At 43.0% G+C, this 25255-nt stretch overlaps 1 protein-coding gene across 1 annotated transcript in view; it reads left to right on the top strand.

The window, feature by feature from the left end:
• LOC115082636 (diacylglycerol O-acyltransferase 2-like) overlaps positions 1-24701 on the top strand; it is a gene marked incomplete at its 3' end in the record, with an annotated part of 49457 nt that extends 24756 nt beyond the window's left edge. Inside the window, 5 exon segments of the mRNA XM_029586842.1 lie at positions 3004-3111; positions 14087-14157; positions 23373-23577; positions 24526-24560; positions 24563-24701. Coding sequence (XP_029442702.1) covers positions 3004-3111; positions 14087-14157; positions 23373-23577; positions 24526-24560; positions 24563-24701 — 558 coding nt within the window.
• Between the last annotated feature and the right edge of the window lie 554 nt (positions 24702-25255).

Raw genomic sequence — 25255 nt, 5'->3', positions numbered from 1 at the left:
GTATAACAGTGAATGATGACATAGACTTAATTGGCATCTCAGAGACATGGTGGAAGGAGGACAACCAATGAGACAGTGCTATACCGAGGTACAAATTATATCGCAATGACAGAGAGAAGCACCCGGGTGGCGGTGTGGCGCTTTATGTCCGGGATGGCATAGAGACCAACAGGATAAACATCCTGCATGAGACTAAATGCACAACTGAATCTTTATGGGTAGAAATCCCTTGTGTGTTGGGGAAGACTATAGTGATAGGAGTATACTACTGTCCACCTGGTCAAGATGGTGAGACAGACAGTGAAATGCTAAGAGAAATTAGGAAGCTAACCAAATTGGTAGTGCGGTAATAATGGGAAATTTCAATTACCCCAATATTAACTGGGTAAATGTATCATCGGGACATGCTAGAGGGATACAGTTCCTGCATGAAATAAATGATAGCTTTATGGAGCAATTGGTTCAGGAACCAACGAGAGAGAGAGCAATTTTAGATCTCAGTGGAGCACAGGATTTGGTGAGAGGTAATGGTGGTGGGGCTGCTTGGCAATAGTGATCATAATATGATCAAATTTGAATTAATGACTGGAAGGGGGACAGTAAGCAAATCCACGGCTCTCGTGCTAAACTTTCAAAAGGGAAACTTTGATAAAATGAGAAAAATTGTTAGAAAAAAACTGAAAGGAGCAGCTACAAAAATAAAAAGTGTGCAAGAGGTGTGGTCATTGTTAAAAAAAAATACCATCCTAGAAGTACAGTCCAGATGTATTCCACACATTAAGAAAGGTGGAAAGAAGGCAAAACGATTACCGGCATGGTTAAAAGGGGAGATGAAAGAAGCTATTTTAGCCAAAAGATCTTCATTCAAAAATTGGAAGAAGGATCCAACAGAAGAAAAAATAGGATAATGCATAAACGTTGGCAAGTTAAATGTAAGACATTGATAAGACAGACTTAGAGAGAATTTGAAAATAAGTTGGCCATAGAGGCAAAAACTCACAGTAAAAACTTTAAATATATCCGAAGCAGAAAGCCTGTGAGGGAGTCAGTTGGACCGTTAAGATGATCGAGGGGTTAAAGGGGCACTTAGAGAAAATAAGGCCATCGCGGAAAGATTAAATTATTTCTTTGCTTCAGTGTTTATTGAAGAGGATGTTGGGGAGGTACCCGTACTGGAGAAGGTTTTCATGGGTAATGATTCAGATGGACTGAAACAAATCACGGTGAACCTAGAAGATGTGGTAGACCTGATTGACAAACTGAAGAGTAGTAAATCACCTGGACCAGATGGTATACACCCCAGGGTTCTGAAGGAACTAAAAAATGAAATTTCAGACCTATTAGTAAAAATTTGTAACTATCATTAAAATTATCCATTGTACCTGAAGACTGGAGGATAGCTAATGTAACCCCAATATTTAAAAAGGGCTCCAGAAGCCGGTTAGCCTGACTTCAGTGCCAGGAAAAATAGTGGAAAGTGTTCTAAACATCAAAATCACAGAACATATAGAAAGACATGGTTTAATGGAACAAAGTCAGCATGGCTTTACCCAGGGCAAGTCTTGCCTCACAAATCTGCTTCACTTTTTTGAAGGAGTTAATAAACATGTGGATAAAGGTGAACTGGTAGATGTAGTGTACTTGGATTTTCAGAAGGTTTTTGACAAAGTTCCTCATGAGAGGCTTCTAGGAAAAGTAAAAAGTCATGGGATAGGTGGTGATGTCCTTTCGTGGATTGCAAACTGGCTAAAAGACAGGAAACAGAGAGTAGGATTAAATGGACAATTTTCTCAGTGGAAGGGAGTAGGCAGTGGAGTGCCTCAGGGATCTGTATTGGGACCCTTACTTTTCAATATATTTATAAATGATCTGGAAAGAAATACGACGAGTGAGGTAATCAAATTTGCAGATGATACAAAATTGTTCAGAGTAGTTAAATCACAAGCAGATTGTGATAAATTGCAGGAAGACCTTGTGAGACTGGAAAATTGGGCATCCAAATGGCAGATTAAATTTAATGTGGATCAGTGCAAGGTGATGCATATAGGGAAAAATAACCCATGCCATAGTTACACAATGTTAGGTTCCATATTAGGTGCTACTACCCAAGAAAGAGATCTAGGCGTCATAGTGGATAACACATTGAAATCATCGGTTCAGTGTGCTGCGGCAGTCAAAAAAGCAAACAGAATGTTGGGAATTATTAGAAAGGGAATGGTGAATGAAATGGAAAATGTCATAATGCCTCTGTATCGCTCCATGGTGAGACCGCACCTTGAATACTGTGTACAATTCTGGTCGCCGCATCTCAAAAAAGATATAATTGCGATGGAGAAGGTACAGAGAAGGGCTACCAAAATGATAAGTGGAATGGAACAGCTCCCCTATGAGGAAAGACTAAAGAGGTTAGGACTTTTCAGCTTGGAGAAGAGACGGCTGAGGGGGGATATGATAGAGGTGTTTAAAATCATGAGAGGTCTAGAACGGGTAGATTTGAATCGGTTATTTATTCTTTCGGACAATAGAAAGATTAGGGGGCACTCCATGAAGTTAGCATGTGGTACATTTTTTAAAACTAATCAGAGAAAGTTCTTTTTCACTCAGTGCACAATTAAATTCTGGAATTTGTTGCCAGGGGATTGGTTAGTGCAGTTAGTTTAGCTGTGTTTAAAAAAGGATTGGATAAGTTCTTGGAGGAGAAGTCCAATACCTGCTATTAATTAAGTTGACTTAGAAATTAGCCACTGCTATTACTAGCAACGGTAACATGGAATAGATTTAGTTTTTGGGTACTTGCCAGGTTCTTATGGCCTGGATTGGCCACTGTTGGAAACAGGATGCTGGGCTTGATGGACCCTTGGTCTGACCCAGTATGGCATGTTCTTATGTATGTACACCGAGAAGTTAGAATACATTGTTTGTACATTGAGAGCACTTGGTATGGCAATATATTCACTGAAAGCCTCGGTATATTGATGGAGGGGATATTTTTCCTTTTCTCAGGGATTGTCTTTCTCCTGATCCTCATCTATTTGTGTTTCACTATTTTCTGGCCGGTTTCTGCTCTTTACCTGACCTGGATCCTCCTAGATTGGAACACACCTGAGCAAGGTAAGAAGAACTCTTTGATCAGGGTGAGTATCTTCAAAATGATATTCTGTAATACAGAAAGTACTGAGCAGGGTAAGGGCAGGTACTCTTCTAATCATACTCTGTAATGCAGAAGGTACTGAGCAGAATAAATTAAATGAATGTATTTATTTATTTTATTTAGGCATTTTATATACCAATCATTTCAAAAGAAGATCACAACGGTTTACATTATTAGGGTTCATATTCATGGTCAATGATCATATGCTTTGAATTAATGTTCACTCTTTGAATTCAATACCATAGAGAATACATATTTTAGTTCATAATTATACATCATCATGGCTATCATAGTAGTTCCTATCTAATTTCGTTCATATTAATTCATTCTAGGTCTACATAACAATGAAAATAGATTCCAGTTATACTTGTAATACTTTAATCTCATTCATTATCTATTAATTGTTCGACTAGCATTGTCTCATGTCTTGTGAATGCAATTATCAGCATTATAGTTGTTTGCGTTAGATCGTAAGCCTTTCTATGGAGCCATGTTTTCAGTTCACACTTGAAGTTCTTTTTTTCTGTTATCTGACGTAACGACTCTGGAAGTGAGTTCCTGTTGCAAACATTCGGTCTCTTATTAGCGTTAGATGTGTGCTGCGATTGGAGGGTACCCTTAGGAGACCTTTGTTTGTGTTCTTAGGTCTCTCTGTGGTGTATAGAGTTGTAGTGTCACCCCTAATAGGCATGGGTCAATATTGTTGATTATGTTGAATATTAGTGACAACACTTTATTATGGATTCTAAACTGAACAGGAAGCCAGTGCAAGGCTATCAGTGAGGGGGTGATGTGTTCAAATTTTCTTGTCCCTAGAAGGAGTCTTGCTGATGCATTTTGAAGTAACTAACGGTTTCACTGGACTTGCGTGGAGGCCTAGTAAAAAGGAGTTGTAGTAGTCCAAGTTTGAGAATATAAATGTTTGCATGACAGTGCGGAAGTCTTGTACTGTTAACAAAGTTTTAGTCAATGTAGAATTCTCAATTTGGCGTACCCTGTTTTGATTAATTTGCTTATATGATTTTTCATAGTGAAGTTCTCATCAATTTGAATTTCCAGACTTGAACTTCATCTGATGGAGTAATATTGGTAATTCCTAGATTTAGGGTTGGCAGTTTGAGTATCATGCTGTCTCTCCTTAGCCATATAATTTCAGTTTTATTTGGGTTAAGAGTTAGTTTCTCCGGGGACTAGCAGTATGGGTGACAACACCAGATGGAGCCCCTACATGGAAAACTTATGTCAAAGTTTCTAGAACTTTGACTTGCCACACTGGGCATGCCCACCATGCCCTATACCACGCATCCATGTGGGGTCCCTCTTCAGTCTCTCTTTTTCCTTGAAGCTGCAGCATCACGATGTGTGCACTTAGAGAAGATAAGGGGCACTTAGAGAAGATAAGGCCATCGCGGAAAGATTAAATGATTTCTTTGCTTCGGTGTTTACTGAAGAGGATGTTGGGGAGGTACCCGTAATGGAGAAGGTTTTCATGGGTAATGATTCAGATGGACTGAATCAAATCACGGTGAACCTAGAAGATGTGGTAGGCCTGATTGACAAACTGAAGAGTAGTAAATCACCTGGACCGGATGGTATACACCCCAGAGTTCTCAAGGAACTAAAAAATGAAATTTCAGACCTATTAGTAAAAATTTGTAACTTATCATTAAAATCATCCATTGTACCTGAAGACTGGAGGATAGCAAATGTAACCCCAATATTTAAAAAGGGCTCCAGGGGCGATCCGGGAAACTACAGACCGGTTAGCCTGACTTCAGTGCCAGGAAAAATAGTGGAAAGTGTTCTAAACATCAAAATCACAGAACATATAGAAAGACATGGTTTAATGGAACAAAGTCAGCATGGCTTTACCCAGGGCAAGTCTTGCCTCACAAATCTGCTTCACTTTTTTGAAGGAGTTAATAAACATGTGGATAAAGGTGAACCGGTAGATATAGTATACTTGGATTTTCAGAAGGCGTTTGACAAAGTTCCTCATGAGAGGCTTCTAGGAAAAGTAAAAAGTCATGGGATAGGTGGCGATGTCCTTTCGTGGATTGCAAACTGGCTAAAAGACAGGAAACAGAGAGTAGGATTAAATGGGCAATTTTCTCAGTGGAAGAGAGTGGACAGTGGAGTGCCTCAGGGATCTGTATTGGGACCCTTACTGTTCAATATATTTATAAATGATCTGGAAAGAAATACGACGAGTGAGATAATCAAATTTGCAGATGACACAAAATTGTGCAGAGTAGTTAAATCACAAGCAGATTGTGATAAATTGCAGGAAGACCTTGTGAGACTGGAAATTGGGCATCCAAATGGCAGATGAAATTTAATGTGGATAAGTGCAAGGTGATGCATATAGGGAAAAATAACCCATGCTATAATTACACGATGTTGGGTTCCATATTAGGTGCTACAACCCAAGAAAGAGATCTAGGTGTCATAGTGGATAACACATTGAAATCGTCGGTTCAGTGTGCTGCGGCAGTCAAAAAAGCAAACAGAATGTTGGGAATTATTAGAAAAGGAATGGTGAATAAAACGGAAAATGTCATAATGCCTCTGTATCGCTCCATGGTGAGACCGCACCTTGAATACTGTGTACAATTCTGGTCGCCGCATCTCAAAAAAGATATAATTGCGATGGAGCAGGTACAGAGAAGGGCTACCAAAATGATAAGGGGAATGGAACAACTCCCCTATGAGGAAAGACTAAAGAGGTTAGGACTTTTCAGCTTGGAGAAGAGACGACTGAGGGGGGATATGATAGAGGTGTTTTAAAATCATGAGAGGTCTAGAACGGGTAGATGTGAATCGGTTATTTACTCTTTCGGATAGTAGAAGGACTAGGGGACACTCCATGAAGTTAGCATGGGGCACATTTAAAACTAATCGGAGAAAGTTCTTTTTTACTCAACGCACAATTAAACTCTGGAATTTGTTGCCAGAGAATGTGGTTCGTGCAGTTAGTATAGCTGTGTTTAAAAAAGGATTGGATAAGTTCTTGGAGGAGAAGTCCTTTACCTGCTATTAAGTTCACTTAGAGAATAGCCACTGCCATTAGCAATGGTTACATGGAATAGACTTAGTTTTTGGGTACTTGCCAGGTTCTTATGGCCTGGATTGGCCACTGTTGGAAACAGGATGCTGGGCTTGATGGACCTTGGTCTGACCCAGTATGGCATTTTCTTATGTTCTTATGTTCTTATGTGAGCTCACATTGGCTTTTTAGCCTCTCTTGGAAAACTTTCCATTTCTTCAGATTTCAAGCACAGTTTTCTTTGCCATGTTTGACACTGGGTCTCTCTCAGTCCTCCCCATAGTATTCTTAGTAAGGGTTTTCTATGTTTATTGGTAAATTGCCTTTCACAGTTGATTCCCCATGGTGGTGGTGCTTCGATGCCGCTGGCCATTGAAGCCCGTTGCCATCAATTTTGATCTTGTTTCCCATTTATTTTTTCCCGTCATGGCCGCGTCTAGATTTAAGCACTGCCTTCGGTGCCGAAGGACCATGTTCATTATGGATTCCCATGATGAATGTGTCCTCTGCCTGGGGCATTGCATGATGGCTGGGATTGCTGCAGATGTGCCCAGATGACCCTCAAAAAGATGTTGTCTTTGGCTCAATAGGTTGGAGCACCTCTTTGAGTTGGAGAAGACTGAGCCATAGGCATCGGCGGCATTGACATTGAAGGACCACAGAGCCGCATCAATGGACACTGAGTCATTGACAGTGGCGGGACCATCAGTTCTGTCAGTGCTACTAGCTGGTAAGGGCACCGGAGACCAGCCATCATTGAGCTCCTCCAGGCTGAGGATGTCAGGTTCCTTGTCACCAGACTCAGCACCAGGGAAAGACCGGGCTGAATATCGCGGGAAGCCGAAGAAGCATCATCAGTTAAAGGGGCTCTTAGGGAAGATAAGGCCATTGCAGAAAGACTAAATTAATTCTTTGCCTCCGTGTTTACTAATGAGAATGTTGGGGAGATACCAGTTCCAGAGATAGTTTTCAGGGGTGATGAGTCAGACGAACTGAACGAAATCACTGTGAACCTGGAAGATATAATAGGCCAGATTGACAAACTAAAGAGTAGCAAATCACCTGGACCAGATGGTATGCATCCTAGGGTTCTGAAGGAACTCAAAACTGAAATTTCTGATCTATTAGTTAAAATTTGTAACCTATCATTAAAATCATCCATTGTACCTGAAGACTGGAGGGTGGCCAATGTAACCCCAATATTTAAAAAAGGATCCAGGGGCGATCCAGGTAACTATAGACCAGTGAGCCTGACTTCAGTGCCAGGAAAAATAGTGGAAACTATTCTCAAGATCAAAATCGTAGAGCATATAGAAAGACATGATTTAATGGGACACAGTCAACATGGATTTACCCAAGGCAAGTCTTGTCTAACGAATCTGCTTCATTTTTTTGATGGGGTTAATAAACATGTGGATAAAGGTGAACCGGTAGATGTAGTGTATTTGGATTTTCAGAAGGCGTTTGACAAAGTCCCTCATGAGAGGCTTCTACGAAAACTAAAAAGTCATGGGATAGGAGGTGATGTCCTTTCGTGGATTACAAACTGGTTAAAAGACAGGAAACAGAGAGTAGGATTAAATGGTCAATTTTCTCAATGGAAAAGGGTAAACAGTGGAGTGCCTCAGGGATCTGTACTTGGACCAGTGCTTTTCAATATATAAATAAATGATCTGGACAGGAATACGACAAGTGAGGTTATCAAATTTGCGGATGATAAAAAATTATTCAGAGTAGTTAAATCACAAGCAGACTGATACATTATAGGAGGACCTTTCAAGACTGGAAGATTGGGCATCCAAATGGCAGATGAAATTTAATGTGGACAAGTGCAAGGTGTTGCATATAGGGAAAAATAACCCTTGCTGTAGTTACACGATGTTAGATTCCATATTAGGAGCTACCACCCAGGAAAAAGATCTAGGCATCATAGTGGATAAAACTTTAAAATCGTAGACTCAGTGTGCTGCAGCAGTCAAAAAAGCAAATAGAATGTTAAGAATTATTAGGAAGGGAATGGTTAATAGAACGGAAAATGTCATAATGCCTCTATATCGCTCCATGGTGAGACCGCACCTTGAATACTGTGTACAATTTTGGTCGCCGCATTTCAAAAAAGATATAGTTGCGATGGAGAAGGTACAGAGAAGGGCAACCAAAATGATAAAGGGGATGGAACAGCTCCCCTATGAGGAAAGGCTGAAGAGGTTAAGGCTGTTCAGCTTGAAGAAGAGAAGGCTGAGGGGGGATATGATAGAGGTCGTTAAGGTCATGAGAGGTCTTGAATGAGTAGATGTGTCTCGGTTATTTACACTTTCAAATAATAGAAGGACTAGGGGGCATTCCATGAAGTTAGCAAGTAACACATTTAAGACTAATCGGAGAAAATTCTTTTTCACTCAACGCACAATAAAGCTCTGGAATTTGTTGCCAGAGGATGTGTTTAGTGCAGTTAGTGTAGCTGGGTTCAAAAAAGGTTTGGATAAGTTCTTGGAGGAGAAGTCCATTAATGGCTATTAATCAATTTTACTTAGGGAATAGCCACTGCTATTAATTGCATCAGTATCATGGGATCTTCTTAGTGTTTGGGTAATTGCCAGGTTCTTGTGGCCTGGTTTTGGCCTCTGTTGGAAACAGGATGCTGGGTTTGATGGACCCTTGGTCTGACCCAGCATGGCAATTTCTTATGTACTTATGTTCTTATGATCTTGTGTTCCGTCGGTGCATGGTGCCGGGCATGGGGATGCATCTGCTCATGCTGGGTTGTCCCAGAAGCGACCCCACAATGAGGGATGTCAGTCCTCCATTGGTGCTGGGGGTCTGCGATGGTCTTCACCAGTCCTGATGCCAGTCACAGATCCTCCTCTCGATTATGAAGAGGATCTGTCCACCCCTCCTTCCTCTCAGTTGGCATCAGCAGTGTTTGAGGAGGAGCTTGAGTGGGCGATGTGGAGCATTGGTCCCTTGGCACTGACAGCATCAGAGCTGGCACTGACCATCTTGGAACCGCTGTTGGAGAAGCTCCATGCACCCATTGGTGCGTTACCGACTCATTTGACATCAGTTCCTGGGTTGGCGTCTGTACCCGTCAGGACACTGTAGCCTCCCCTTGCAAATATGGTGGTCGTGGCTGGTTCCTCAGAGGAGGAAGCTCCACCTAGGCTGGCTGAGATACCGAGGCCTGCAGCCCTCCATCCAGCTTCGCCAGTGCTTGCACCTCTGGATGAAGGCATAGGGCCCTATCTCCTGCCAATTTCAGTGAGGATGAGGGTCCCTATGACCTCCATGGAGTCCTCCACCAATGGCTCTGAGGGTCTCTTCAGATTCTTCTCCAGAGGAGCGAAGGAAGTCTTCGCCTGAGGACTTAACCTTCGCAGGGTTTCTGAGTGCAATTGTGGAGGCCATCCCATTTCAGTAACTGACAGAGGAGGATGCCAGGCACAAAATGCTTGAAATCTTCCAGTTCGTGGAGCCTCTTAAGGAGATCGTGGCAGCCCCAGTGTACAACATCTTTAAGGAGTTACTGCTGAGGATGTGGGAACACCCCATCACAGTGCTTTGCGTGAATAAGAAGGCTGACGGGGTTTACCTCATCCAGAAAGCTCTTGGGTTCAATAAGCAACAGCTTCCTCACCAGTCAATGGTAGTCGAATCCACTCTCTAGAGAGCCAAGCGGTCTTGGACCCATTCCTTGATGCCCCCAAGGAAGGATCACAGAGCGATGGACTCTCCTGGGAGAATGGTTTTTCAGGGAGCATTGCTCATTGCCCACATAGTTTCCTACCAGCTCTACATGGGCTAGTACTCGTGGGATATATGCATGCAGGTGCAGGAGGTGGCCGAACAGATGCCTCAGCAGCAGCAGGACACCTTCATGTTGTTGGTGCATAAGGGCCTGGAGTGCGGAAAACACGAGGTCTGACTGACTTAGAATGTTTTTAAAATGGCATCGAGGGTCTCTCTAGGGGAAATAGGTGCCGGCAGAATGGCATGGCTGCAGGCCTCATATCTCTGACCAGAGGTACAGGAAAGACTCATTGACGTTCCATGTACTGGGGAGAATCTGTTCAAAGATAGGGTGAGGGATGCAGTGGCCCAGCTCTGGAACCACCATGAAACCCTCCAATAACTCACTGCCAGCACTCCATACCCATCCCCCTTTCTAGGAGGTCATCGAGATCGGAGCAGAAATCTTTCTCTCTCCAGAGAAAGTACTATCCTCCGCCCCCCTCACTCCCGACAACAGCAGCCATCCCAGGCAGCAGAGAACCCCCAAGGTGCAAACGGCACCTCAGTCAGCTCCAGGGACGGGGTTTTGACTGGGTCATAGGGAACAGTTACATGTACCCGGGGCAATGGATCCTCTGGTCAGGGGCAGGCTGCGGTTCTTTGCAAACCAGTGGCCCAATATAACCTCAGACCAGTGGGTTCTTTCCATCATCCGTCAAGGGTACCGATTAAACCTATTAGGTGCCATGCCAAATTGCCCTCTGAGCCCATTTTGGGAGCTGGTAGCGCATCAAGATGTACTACTAATGGGGCTGTCCTCCCTCTTAACGGCCAGAGCGATTGAGCCTGTTCCTCCAGGGCAAAGAGAACGGGTTATTTCCAGGTACTTCCTAATTCCAAAGAAAACAGGCGGACTCCGTCCCATCCTAGACCTAAGGGCCTTGAACAGATTTATGTGTTTATTTATTTAATATAAATTTTTGTATACCGCTTTCTCAATGGGTGTAGGTCAAAGCGGTTCATAGCAAAATATACATAATTTATCACAAACCAAGATAAATAATATAAAAAAGGAAAAAACAATAAAATAGCAGAAAAATCATAATGCAGAAAAAAACAATAAAATAGCATAAAAGTTATAAAGCAAAAAGTACAATAAGAACAGCGTAGCAGTCAGGATGGAATGTAATGAGGGACGAGGAGGCTAGGAGGGACTTAGTCTGCAGGAGGCTGCTTATAAGCGATGGTACATAGGTGTGTCTTTAGGTGTTTCTTGAATTCTTTTCTGTTTGATTGGAGCCTGAGATAGTCAGGGAGGGAGTTCCATAAGGCGGGACCAGCTACAGAAAATGCACAGCATCTGGTGAGGTCGAGTCTAGCAATCTGGACAGTAGGGTCTTCGAGCAAGCATTTGTTCATGAAGCGTAGTTGTCTGGAAGCTTGATATAGTCAGAGAGAAGAGCAATGCCAAATTGCAGAGGGTTTGTAAGGAAGGTTATGAATGATAGAAAGGGTTTTATAATGTATATGTGGTGAGATGGGAAGCCAATGTAGAGAAAGAAGAACAGGAGTAATATGATCTCTGATTCTTGAGCCAGTGAGAATCCGAGTGGCAGTGTTCTGTACCAACTGAAGTGGATATAAAGCCGAATCTGATAAACCTAGGTATAAGGCATTGCAGTAGTCAAGTCCAGTGAGGATCAGGGCTTGTAGGACTAGGCGAAAATCACTGGGAAATAACAGTGGTTTTAAACGTTTTAATAGGTGGAGTTTATAAAAGGAATTTTTTACCACAGAAGAAATGTTATGAACCATAGGGAGTTCAGAATCTAGGGTAATACCTAGATTACGCACTTTGGTGGATATAGCAATGGAGTGGTTATCAAAGTTAAGATGAGAAGGAGGATGGTAGGACGACTGGGGAATAGTAGAAGTGCAGAATTTCTATTTTAGAAACATTGAGTTTGAGACGATTATGAGAAAGCCAAGAATTGACGGATTTAAGATAAAGAATGACGAGAGACAGGGTATTGGACCAGGAGAGGTTGTATGGAATGAAAAATTGAATGTCATTGGTGTATATTTTAAAATTGATGCCTAGACCATCCAATAGTCGACAGAGTGGTAGAAGGTAAATATTGAAAAGGATAGCTGACAGGGAGGACCCTAAGGGGTAGATTTTTTAAAAATGCGCGTTCGCGTACTTTTGTTGGCGCATCAGTTGCAAACAAAAGTACGCTGGATTTTAGTAGATACGCGCGTAGCCGCTAAAATCCAGGATCGGCGCGCGCAAGGCTGCCGATTTTGGGCAGCCGGCGCGCGCCGAGCCGCGCAGCCTGCCTCCATTCCCTCCGAGGCCGCTCCGAAATCGGAGCGGCCTCGGAGGGAACTCTCTTTCGCCCTCCCCTCACTTTCCCCTCCCTTCCTCTACCTAACTCACCCCCCCGGCCCTATCTAAACCACCCCCCTACCTTTGTCCACGGATTTACGCCTCTCGGAGGGAGGCGTAAATCCGTGGACAAATCCGTGGCTGCCCCCGGGTTGCACCGAGACGCAACCCGGGTGCGGTTACGGAGGGCGCGGCCACGCCCCCGGACCGCCCCGGGCCAAAACCACGCCCCCGGGCCCGCCCCGAAACACCGCGTCCCGCCCCCAAAATGCCGCGTCGATCGGCCACGCCCCCGACAAAAAACCCTGGGACTTATGCAAGTCCCGGGGCTCTGCGCGCGCCGGCAGGCCTATGGAAAATAGGTGCGCCGGCGCGCAAGGCCCTGCTCGCGTAAATCCGGGCGGATTTACGCGAGCAGGGCTTTTAAAATCCGCCCGTTAGGGAACACCTGAGGGAATAGTGTACCAGTCAGAGCTGTAAAGACCGATGTTGACTTGTTGAGGACGGTTGAGCAAGAAGGAAGAAAACCAGCTAAGTACGGTATCAGAAATGCCAATTGATTGCAGGCCTGCAATGAGAATCTGGTGGTCTAAAGTATCAAAAGCAGCTTTTGGTTAACATGTGCAGTAGAAACCAGTGGAACTATGGGATGCAGTAAGCACATGAGATGCAAATCAAGCAGGAGTACAAAATGTGCTAAACGAAAGAAAGGGGCTAAAAATGTGAGTTAAGCCAACAATCTGCTCACATCCAGAATAGCGCTTTATACCAGGAGTAGGCAGGAATGTGACTTAAGACTGGCGCTGTGCATCCTGACTGGGTTACAAAAGAGTGGGAACTTATCTTTTCATGGCACTCGGCAGGCCTTGCATGCCAGAATGTGCCCAAGATGGGATGCAACCTTGCGTGCCAGGCCATTGTGCCACACTGCTGTTGCATATAGTTCAGCTATGGGTGCCCACCCCAGAGAATTTACGCTTTGTTTGGCTGCAGGTGCCATCCCCAGTGAGCTTATACTGGAAATTTAACTTCTTCCTGGCTCTAAGCAGGCTCAGCAATAGACAACATTGGCCACCAGAATAGTGTTGTTTATTCCACCTCTGACCGAGGAGTTAAAGTCCCAGTGTAAGCTCTATGAGGTTTTCTTGTGTTTCCTGAACATCTGAACAGGATGCACACAAGTGCAGTAGGTACTGTTCAGATGTTGGTGCTTGCCCTGAGAGCTTAAACTAGAAATGAAACTCCTGGGTCTGAGGTGGAGTAAGCTCACATTTCTGGTGGACGAAGTCAATCTATTGCTGTGCCCAGTCTGGTACAAGCAAGCTGGACACTACCACACAGGGCACAGCAATAGAATATCAGGGAAACCAGAAATGTGACTTCGGAGTTAAACTTCCAGCATTCAGAAAAAAATCCCTAAAGCAGTCTGCCCTTTAACGCACCTCCCTGCATTGGTGGGGAGTAGCTAATGCCTTCTTTAATATGGGAATTGCATGCACCTGCACTAACCTTAACACAGTTTTTTACTCCTGTTTTAGTGCACCTTTCTTACACTTCAAAACCTCTGTTAAATATCAGGGTTAACTTACTGTGGAAAAATGCATGCTAAAACAGGAGGGAAAACCTGCACTAACATCAGCCTGCCTTCCTACACTGGACCCCAGGAAGCTTGGAGAGAGCCAGAATAGAGGGTAGCTCAGAAACTGAGGTAGTCACATTCTGCCGTGTGGAAGTCCCAGCAGTAGACAGGACTCTCCCCTGTGCTCTGCAGGTGGGCGGCGATCAGCTTGGGTACGGAACTGGTCTGTTTGGAAACACTTCCGAGATTATTTTCCGATCAAGGTAAGTGGCGAAACACTGATACTGACGCTATTATTATTACAGCTAACAGCACAAATATGAGCATCACACAACAGTAACACAAGTGCTCACAGAAATGCACATAACACTAGGATATTAGAACATCATATAAAATGATGGAAACTCCCACATTAATTTTCACAACAATATTTTCCACAACAATTTTTTTTGTTATTGTGAAAGGAGACCTCATATACAATACAAGAGAGGGTTTTTTTGTATAGCTCTCTCTCTCTCAAAAGTATGGTGTGTTTTTTTTAAATACACCACTACTAATTGAGCTGCACAGACTTTTACTGTGTTTGCTTGCTTATAATCACTGGTCTCTTTTTTACAAATATTTTGAGATTTTTTTAAAGATGGTATTTAAAGCTTTTTTTTGGACAAATCAAATGACACTTATCATTTCTCTTGTTGAGCAAACGCACACTGAAGGAGCGATACTTCTACCCAGAGCAGTGCTCCTGTCCTGCCCAGAGCGGTACTTCTGCCCGACATGGCTCGTGTTTCTTTTTTGCTTCGTCAGGGGCAATAATTATTTCTTTTAAACTCTATACAATGAAAAAAGCAAAGCATTACCATGCTGCCTCGTAGATAAAGCATTTATCCATTCAAACAAAATACATACGCTCCATATTTGTAGGTGTCATTCTTTAGGAACTTGTCTCAACATTTCCAACTGTGATCCGCCATCTTACTTTTCCCGGGTTTATTTAAACCTCCCACAGGAAACTAAATCAGCCAATCAAAAATCTAAACCAGTTACCATGAAAGAACCAATCATAAAAAAGCTCAGGCTTCTGATGTCAGATTAAAGTTAACCAATCCACTGCTTCATTCATGCCAATCGGACTTTGAGAAGACAAATTGAATATCCACTTCTGCTCACAGTAATTTAACAGAGAATGAAGATCACCACCTCATTCCGGACATACTATTTGATCTAACACTGTCCATTGTAAATCTTGAAATGTATGTGTATGTTGAACACAATGTTTTACCATTGGGGCTTCCATGTTTACTGTATTAATTCGACTTCTGTGTTCCCTCAACCGGACTTTGACTTGTCTGCTCGTTCAACCTATATAGATGAAAGGACAAGGGCACTGAATCAAATAAACAACATTGATTGATTCACAATTGGTTATAGATCTTTTTTTTGTATAATTTCCTTGTATTAGGATGTTGCCACACAGTTTCTGTAATCGCTTGTGCACACATGTCACATTTACCACAGATGTCATGATGGCCAGACAAAACACCAGAATTTTTTAGCCTAGTTTATGCACATACTATTTTATCCTTTATGTTTTTAGTTCTTTTATAGGAAAACAAAGGTAAATCTGAAAATATACCGGGATGCAAATGTAGAATGTGCCAATGGCGTCTTATACTGTCTGCTATTAAATGTAATTTATCTGAGTGTTGTAACACACAAACATCTATGGAAATATTTTTTTTAGATTGATATTCCAAAAGGGCCGACCGATGTGAATACTTAGCCCATTTGTATGCGTTTTGAACTGCAGAATATGGGTAACCTCTTTCAAAAAATCTAAATGCTAGACTTTATGCTTGTTTCTTAAATTCCTTGCCTGTAGAACATATTTTACGCAGCCTAAAAAATTGGCTCACTATTAGACCCTTCTTGAAAGCCGTTGGATGAAAACTATGGTACCTTAACACTCAATAGGTTAACGGTAAATTGTAGTGTGTAAAATATTATCACTTTTTTTGATCAAAATGTCCAAAAAGGTAATTTGGTGACTACTAAATTCGAAAGTAAATTTGAGATGAGAGTCGATTGTATTTACCCAGATCAAAAAATCTTTCAAGATGTTTTCATCCGCTATCCAAAAGAACAATAAATCGTTTATGTATCTTATCCATAAGAACATAAGAAAATGCCATACGGGGTCAGACCAAGGGTCCATCAAGCCCAGCATCCTGTTTCCAACAGTGGCCAATCCAGGCCAAAAGAACCTGGCAAGTACCCAAAAACTAAGTCTAATCAATGTTACCATTGCTAATGGCAGTGGCTATTCTCTAAGTGAACTTAATAGCAGGTAATGGACTTCTCCTCCAAGAACTTATCCAATCCTTTTTTAAACACAGCTATACTAACTGCACTAACCACATTCTCTGGCAACAAATTCCAGAGTTTAATGGTGCGTTGAGTAAAAAAGAACTTTCTCCGATTAGTTTTAAATGTGCCCCATGCTAACTTCATGGAGTGCCCCCTAGTCTTTCTACTATCCGACAGAGTAAATAACCGATTCACATCTACCCGTTCTAGACCTCTCATGATTTTAAACACCTCTATCATATCCCCCTCAGTCGTCTCTTCTCCAAGCTGAAAAGTCCTAACCTCTTTAGTCTTTCCTCATAGGGGAGTTGTTCCATTCCCCTTATCATTTTGGTAGCCCTTCTCTGTACCTTCTCCATCGCAATTATATCTTTTTTGAGATGCGGCGACTAGAATTGTATACAGTATTCAAGGTGCGGTCTCACCATGGAGCGATACAGAGGCATTATGACATTTTCCGTTTTATTCACCATTCCTTTTCTAATAATTCCCAACATTCTGTTTGCTTTTTTGACTGCCGCAGCACACTGAACCGACGATTTCAATGTGTTATCCACTATGACACCTAGATCTCTTTCTTGGGTTGTAGCACCTAATATGGAACCCAACATTGTGTAATTATAGCATGGGTTATTTTTCCCTATATGCATCACCTTGCACTTAAACCATACTGATGTGTAAATACTTTGCCGTTCTAAATGATCCATCACCAGATTAGCTATAGAGGGGGCTGCAGAGGAGCCCATTGCAATGCCAGGGGTCTGCAGATATAATTTCCCTTCAAAACTGAAGTAATTGTGCTTCAAGATTAATTCTGCAATTTGAAGTAAAAATGAAATCAGAATTCTGGTCATTTGTTGTGTGTTCAAAGTTTCAGCAATTACCTCCAGAGCTACTTCCTGTGTTACGTTAGTGTATAACGATACCACGTCCATGGATACCTTGACTGTAGATTCTGTCATATGGTCAACATTAGCTAACTTATTTAACATTTTTACTTCAAATTGCAGAATTAATCTTGAAGCACAATTACTTCAGTTTTGAAGGGAAATTATATCTGCAGACCCCTGGCATTGCAATGGGCTCCTCTGCAGCCCCCTCTATAGCTAATCTGGTGATGGATCATTTAGAACGGCAAAGTATTTACACATCAGTATGGTTTAAAACACATCTCATTCTGGATAAGATACATAAACGATTTATTGTTCTTTTGGATAGCGGATGAAAACATCTTGAAAGATTTTTTGATCTGGGTAAATACAATCGACTCTCATCTCAAATTTACTTTCGAATTTAGTAGTCACCAAATTACCTGTTTGGACATTTTGATCAAGAAAAGTGATAATATTTTACACACTACAATTTACTGTAAACCTATTGAACGTAATAATTTGTTGAGGTACCATAGTCTTCATCCAACAACTTTCAAGAAGGGTCTCCCAGTGAGCCAATTTTTTAGGCTGCGTAAAATATGTTCTACAGGCAAGGAATTTAAGAAACAAGCACAAAGTCTAGAATTTAGATTTTTTGAAAGAGGTTACCCTTATTCTGCAGTTTAAAAAGCATACAAACGGGCTAAGTATTCACATCGGTCGGCCCTTTTGGAATATCAATCTAAAAAAAATATTTCCATAGATGTTTGTGTGTTACAACACTCAGATAAATTACATTTAATAGCAGACAGTATAAGACGCCATTGGCACATTCTACAATTGCATCCCGGTATATTTTCAGATTTACCTTTGTTTTCCTATAAAAGAAGAAAAACATAAAGGATAAAATAGTATGTGCATAAACTAGGATAAAAAATTCTGGTGTTTTGTCTGGCCATCATGACATCTGTGGTAAATGTGACATGTGTGCACAAGCGATTACAGAAACTGTGTGGCAACATCCTAATACAAGGAAATTATACAAAAAAAAGATCTATAACCAATTGTGAATCAATCAATGTTGTTTATTTGATTCAGTGCCCTTGTCCTTTCATCTATATAGGTCGAATGATTAGACAAGTCAAAGTCCGGTTGAGGGAACACAGAAGTCGAATTAATACAGTAAATATGGAAGCCCCGATGGTAAAACATTGTGTTCAACATACACATACATTTCAAGATTTACAATGGACAGTGTTAAATCAAATAGTATGTCCGGAATGAGGTGGCGATCTTCATTCTCTGTTAAATTACTGTGAGCAGAAGTGGATATTCAATTTGACTTCTCAAAGTCCAATTGGCATGAATGAAGCAGTGGATTGGTTAACTTTAATCTGACATCAGAAGCCTGAGCTTTTTTATGATTGGTTCTTTCATGGTAACTGGTTTAGATTTTTAATTGGCTGATTTAGTATCCTGTGGGAGGTTTAAATAAACCCGGGAACAGTAAGATGTCGGATCACAGTTGGAAATGCTGAGACAAGTTCCTAAAGAATGACACCTACAAATATAGAGCGTATGTATTTTGTTTGAATGGATAAATGCTTTATCTACGAGGCAGCATGGTAATGCTTTGCTTTTTTCATTGTATAGAGTTTAAAAGAATTAATTATTGTCTCTTATGAAATACAAAAAAATATTGCCCCTGATGAAGCAAAAAAGAAACACGAGCCGTGTCGGGCAGAAGTACCGCTCTGGGCAGGACAGGAGCACTGCTCTGGGTAGAAGTATCGCTCCTTCAGAGTGTGTTTGCTCAACAAGAGAAACGATAAGTGTCATTTGATTTGTCCAAAACAAAGCTTTAAATACCATCTTAAAAAAAAATCTCAAAATATTTGTAAAAAAGAGACCAATGATTATAAGCAAGCAAACACAGTAAAAGTCTGTGCAGCTCAATTAGTAGTGGTGTATTTAAAAAAAAAAAACAAAAAACCCACACTTTTGAGAGAGAGAGCTTTACAAAAAAACCTCTCTTGTATTGTATATGAGGTCTCCTTTCACAACAACAAAAAAAATTGTTGTGGAAAATATTGTTGTGAAAATTTATGTTGGAGTTTTCATCATTTATATGATGTTCTAATAACCTAATGTAAAGTGAATACATCATAATAGCAGTTGTTTATTATATTAGTACACAGAAATTCACAGGCAGGAATGTGCTCAGTACAGAGAGGGCACAAATGGATATGGGGATGTGTTACAGGGCTGAGATACAGGAGAGGGGTGAGTGGATATTGCACTGTGTCACAGGGCTTAGATACAGGAGAGGCGTGAGTGGATACAGGGATTGTCAAAGGGATGAGATATAGGAGGGGGAGCATGGATATGAGACTATGTCACAGGGTTGAGATACAGGAAGGGTGAGTGGAAGGGGAGCTGTGTCACAAGGCTGAGATATAGGAGGGGAGAGAATGGATATGGGGATTGTCAAAGGGATGAGATATAGGAGGAGCGAGAATGAATATATGGCTCTGTCACAGGGTGAAACACTGGAGGGGGAGAGTGGATTTGAAGCTGTGTCTCAGGGCTGAGATACAGGAGATGAGTGAACATGGGGATGTGCTACAGGGCTGAGATACAGGAGATGAGTGAACATGAGGATGTGTTACCTGGCTGAGATTCAGGAGGGGATGAGTGGATATGGGGATGTGTTACAGGGCTGAGATACAGGAGATGAGTGAACATGGGCATGTGCTACAGGGCTGAGATACAGGAGATGAGTGAACATGAGGATGTGCTACAGGGCTGAGATACAGGAGATGAGTGAACATGAGGATGTGTTACAGGGCTGAGATACAGGAGATGAGTGAACATGGGGATGTGTTACAGGGCTGAGATACAGGAGATGAGTGAACATGAGGATGTGTTACAGGGCTGAGATACAGGAGATGAGTGAACATGGGGATATGCTACAGGGCTGAGATACAGGAGATGAGTGAACATGGGGATATGCTACAGGGCTGAGATACAGGAGATGAGTGAACATGAGGATGTGTTACAGGGCTGAGATACAGGAGGGGGAGAGTGGATATGGAGATGTGTTACAGAGCTGAGATTCAGAAGGGGGAGAGTGGATTTAGGGATGTGCCACAGGGCTGAGATACAAGAGAGGAGAAAATGCATATGGAATGTGTCACAGGGCTGAGATATAGGAGGGGGTGAGTCGATATGGGGATTGTCAAAGGGATGAGATATAGGAGGAGCGAGAATGAATATATGGCTCTGTCACAGGGTGAAACACTGTAGGGGGAGAGTGGATATGAAGCTGTGTCTCTGGGCTGAGATACAGGAGATGAGTGAACATGAGGATGTGCTACAGGGCTGAGATACAGGAGATGAGTGAACATGAGGATGTGTTACAGGGCTGAGATACAGGAGATGAGTGAACATGAGGATGTGCTACAGGGCTGAGATACAGGAGATGAGTGAACATGAGGATGTGTTACAGGGCTGAGATACAGGAGATGAGTGAACATGTGGATGTGCTACAGGGCTGAGATACAGGAGATGAGTGAACATGAGGATGTGTTACAGGGCTGAGATACAGGAGATGAGTGAACATGAGGATGTGCTACAGGGCTGAGATACAGGAGATGAGTGAACATGAGGATGTGTTACAAGGCTGAGATACAGGAGATGAGTGAACATGAGGATGTGTTACAGGGCTGAGATACAGGAGATGAGTGAACATGTGGATGTGCTACAGGGCTGAGATACAGGAGATGAGTGAACATGAGGATGTGTTACAGGGCTGAGATACAGGAGATGAGTGAACATGAGGATGTGTTACAGGGCTGAGATACAGGAGGGGGAGAGTGGATATGGAGATGTGTTACAGAGCTGAGATTCAGAAGGGGGAGAGTGGATTTAGGGATGTGCCACAGGGCTGAGATACAAGAGAGGAGAAAATGCATATGGAATGTGTCACAGGGCTGAGATATAGGAGGGGGTGAGTCGATATGGGGATTGTCAAATGGATGAGATATAGGAGGGGTGAGAATGGATATATGGCTCTATCACAGGGTGAAACACCGGAGGGGGAGAGTGGATATGAAGCTGTGTCTCAGGGCTGTGATACAGGAGATGGGATAATGGATTTGGGGCAGTGTCACAGGGTGAGACACCAGTGGGGGAGAGTAGATATGGGGAAGTCTTACAGGGCTGAGGTCCAGGAGAGAGACAGTGGATATAGGAATGTGTTACAGGGCTGAGATACATGAGGATGTGTTACAGGGCTGAGATACATGAGATGAGTGAATATGAGGTTGTATTACAGGGCTGAGATACAGGAGATGAGTGAACATGAGGATGTGTTACCTGGCTGAGATACAGGAGAGGATGAGTGAACATGAGGATGTGTTACCTGGCTGAGATAAAGGAGGGGATGAGTGGATATGGGGATGTGTTACAGGGCTGAGATACAGGAGGGGGACAGTGGATATGGGGATGTATTACAGGGCTGAGATACAGCAGGGGGTGAATAGTTATAGGAATGTGTTACAGGGCTGATATACAGGAGGGGGTGAGTAGATATGGGGATTTATTACAGGGCCGAGATACAGGAGGGGGTGAGTAAATATGAGGATGTGTTACAGGGCTGAGATACAGGAGGGGTGAGTAGATATGGGGATGTATTACAGGGCTGAGATACAGGAGGAGGGGGTGAATAGATATAAGGATGTATTACAGGGCTGAGATACAGCAGGGGGTGAGTAGTTATAGGAATGTGTTACAGGGCTGATATACAGGAGGGGGTGAGTAGATATGGGGATTTATTACAGGGCCGAGATATGGGAGGGGGTGAGTAAATATGAGGATGTATTACAGGCTGAGATACAGGAGGGAGTAAGTAGATATGGGGATTTATTACAGGGCCGAGATACAGGAGGGGGTGAGTAAATATGAGGATGTGTTACAGGGCTGAGATACAGGAGGGGTGAGTAGATATGGGGCTGTATTACAGGGCTGAGATACAGGAGGGGGTGAATAGATATGAGGATGTATTACAGGGCTGAGATTCAGGAGGGGGTGAATAGATATAAGGATGTATTGCATGCTGAGATATAGGAGGAGGTGAGTAGATATGGAGATGTATTACAGGGCTGAGATACAGGAGGTGGTGAGTAGATATGGGGATGTATTACAGGGCTGAGATACAGGAGGAGGTGAGTAGATATGGGGATGTATTACAGGGCTGAGATACAGGAGGGGGTGACTAGATATGAGGATGTATTACAGGGTTGAGATACAGGAGGGGGTGAATAGATTATAAGGATGTATTGCATGCTGAGATACAGGAGGAGGTGAGTAGATATGGAGATGTATTACAGGGCTGAGATACAGGAGGAGGTGAGCAGATATGGGGATGTATTATAGGGCTGAGATACAGGAGGGGGTGAATAGATATGAGGATGTATTACAGGGCTGAGATACAGGAGGAGGTGAGTAGATATGAGGATGTATTACAGGGCTAAGATACCAGAGGGGGTGACTAGATATGAGGATGTATTACAGGGCTGAGATACAGGAGGCCGTGAATAGATATGAGGATGTACTACAGGGCTGAGATACAGGAGGAGGTGAGCAGATACGGGGATGTATTACAGGGCTTAGATACAGGAGGGAGAGAGCAGATATGGAGGATGTATTACAGGGCTGAGATACCAGAGGGGGTGACTAGATATGAGGATGTATTACAGGGCTGAGATACAGGAGGCCGTTGAATAGATATGAGGATGTACTACAGGGCTGAGATACAGGAGGAGGTGAGCAGATACGGGGATGTATTACAGGGCTGAGATACAGGAGTGGGTGACTAGATATGAGGATGTATTACAGGGCTGAGATACCAGAGGGGGTGACTAGATATGAGGATGTATTACAGGGCTGAGATACAGGAGGCCGTGAATAGATATGAGGATGTACTACAGGGCTGAGATACAGGAGGAGGTGAGCAGATACGGGGATGTATTACAGGGCTGAGATACAGGAGGGAGAGAGTAGATATGGAGGATGTGTTACAGGGCTGAGATACAGGAGGAGGTGAGTAGATATAGGGATTTATTACAGGGCTGAGATACAGGAGGGGGTGAGTGAATAAGGGGATGTGTTACAGGGTTCCCTGCTTGCTATGAATTGCTCTCTTTCTCTTCACTTTTCTACTCTTTTTTCACCTGAAGCTGGTGAAGACTCATCCGCTGCTGCCCAGTCGTAATTACATTATTGGCTGCCATCCTCACGGCATCCTCTGCATCGGTGCCTTCTGCAACTTCATCACAGAGTCCACAGGCTTTTCCGAGAAGTTCCCTGGTGTCCGGCCCTTCCTCACCACGCTGGCTGGGAACTTCCGCCTACCCGTGCTCAGGGAATACATGATGAGCGGGGGTGAGTCCTGCAATCAAGGTTCTGCTGTCTTTATCCATTGATAGGATTGTGGGAAGAGGGAAGGAGGGACAAGCCTGATCTCTGGCTTTACTCTCACTAACCCTCCTGCCAAGGATGCGCTGCCTGCATCCTGCCTGTGGGGGGTGCTGCTTGATAATATATTGTTGAGCGGTGATTTTAATTGTTGAGGCTCTCCAGAGTCCTGCACTTGTAGTTCTGACTTTCTGTTATTTCAGGGCACTAAATGTAATTTTGTTTCATTACTTCCTGTCACTTTAGCATTTTATTTTGGGGAAGGGGTCCCTTTTTTTTTTGCAGAGATTCATAGAGAGGGCTCTTGTCCCTTTTTGCCTGATGGGAAACCAGCAGGCTGGGCCAGGCACATGGTCTGGCAGAGATGAGGGTAGTTGGATAGGAGGAGGCGTAAGTGTAGGCCAGGCTCCTGATTGTGCTGTCACGGTCCCTGTAGAAGCAGTCTGTGTTTCAGCACAGACCCCACTCCTGCAACCACCAGTGCCTTCCCCTCCCTCTTTATCCCCCTCCTCCATTGGTGGTGCTTTCTCTCTCTCCCTCCCCCACCCCACGAGCAGGGTGGTGTTTCATCTGATGTCAATGTCCTGATTGCGCGGGGAGCTGCATGTTCAGATGTCAGATGGAAGCTGAGAGGGAGGGCAGCAGCAGCAGGGAAGGAGCACTGCTCTCTTGCACCTCCTGCTGGTAGGAGGGAGCTTTGCATCACGAGGATGGAGGAAAACCTGCCACAGGTGGAAAAGAGTATTTATGCTAGGACTTGCGGTACCATGGTCCGAGAAGGACATTAGCCCGGCACACAGACATGCTGCCCTAAGAGCAACAGGATTACATTTGAATAGCTTGCAGTGGGGCTGAATCAGACAGGGATAAGTTCTTGGGTCACTCCTTCTCATGTCTTTGGTTCTGATTTCCTAGGCTTGTGCCCAGTAAACCCGAGGCGCCATCGATTACCCTTCTCTCCAGAACGGGGGTAGGGAACGCTGTGGTGATAGTGATTGGAGGGGCTGAGGAGTCACTCACATGCCAGCCCGGAGTCACTTCCCTCATTCTTAAAAAACGGAAAGGATTTGTGCGTATGGCCCGCAGCATGGGTGTGTATCACACATTGACGTGCAAACTGACATACGTACGCACACACTGACATATGTATGCACACACTGACACATGTACACATACACAGAAACATACACTGACACAAGTACATATACAAACACACACACACATGTACACACAGATACGCTGACAAAGATACACATACATGCACTGATACATGTATACATATAAACACATACTGACACATGTACACACGAAATACACTGGCACAAGCACACATACATGTTACCTGACAACCTTAGAATGCAGCAGAATGAAAAAACATTTAAAAAAGATCTGAAAAAAATGGCTTTTCTGCAAAGCCTACAAGGAACACAACCAGCAGAATCAGATGGTTTAGCCAGCTACAACTATGTTTATTATTAGATTTTATCATGTTGCATTTTAGTTTTTTTAACTATTTATTTTTTTACCTTCTTGATGCACTGTTATTTGTATATATTTTATTATTGTTTTTTGTCTCTCGATTTGAAGTATAATTTAATAATTAATATCTGGGTTTTTTTTACTTTTGTGGCACTGTTCTATGTTT

This window comes from Rhinatrema bivittatum, unplaced genomic scaffold (assembly GCF_901001135.1).
Source record: "Rhinatrema bivittatum unplaced genomic scaffold, aRhiBiv1.1, whole genome shotgun sequence".
Classification (NCBI taxonomy): Eukaryota; Metazoa; Chordata; class Amphibia; order Gymnophiona; family Rhinatrematidae; genus Rhinatrema; species Rhinatrema bivittatum.
This window is presented reverse-complemented; position numbering and strand designations above follow the sequence as displayed.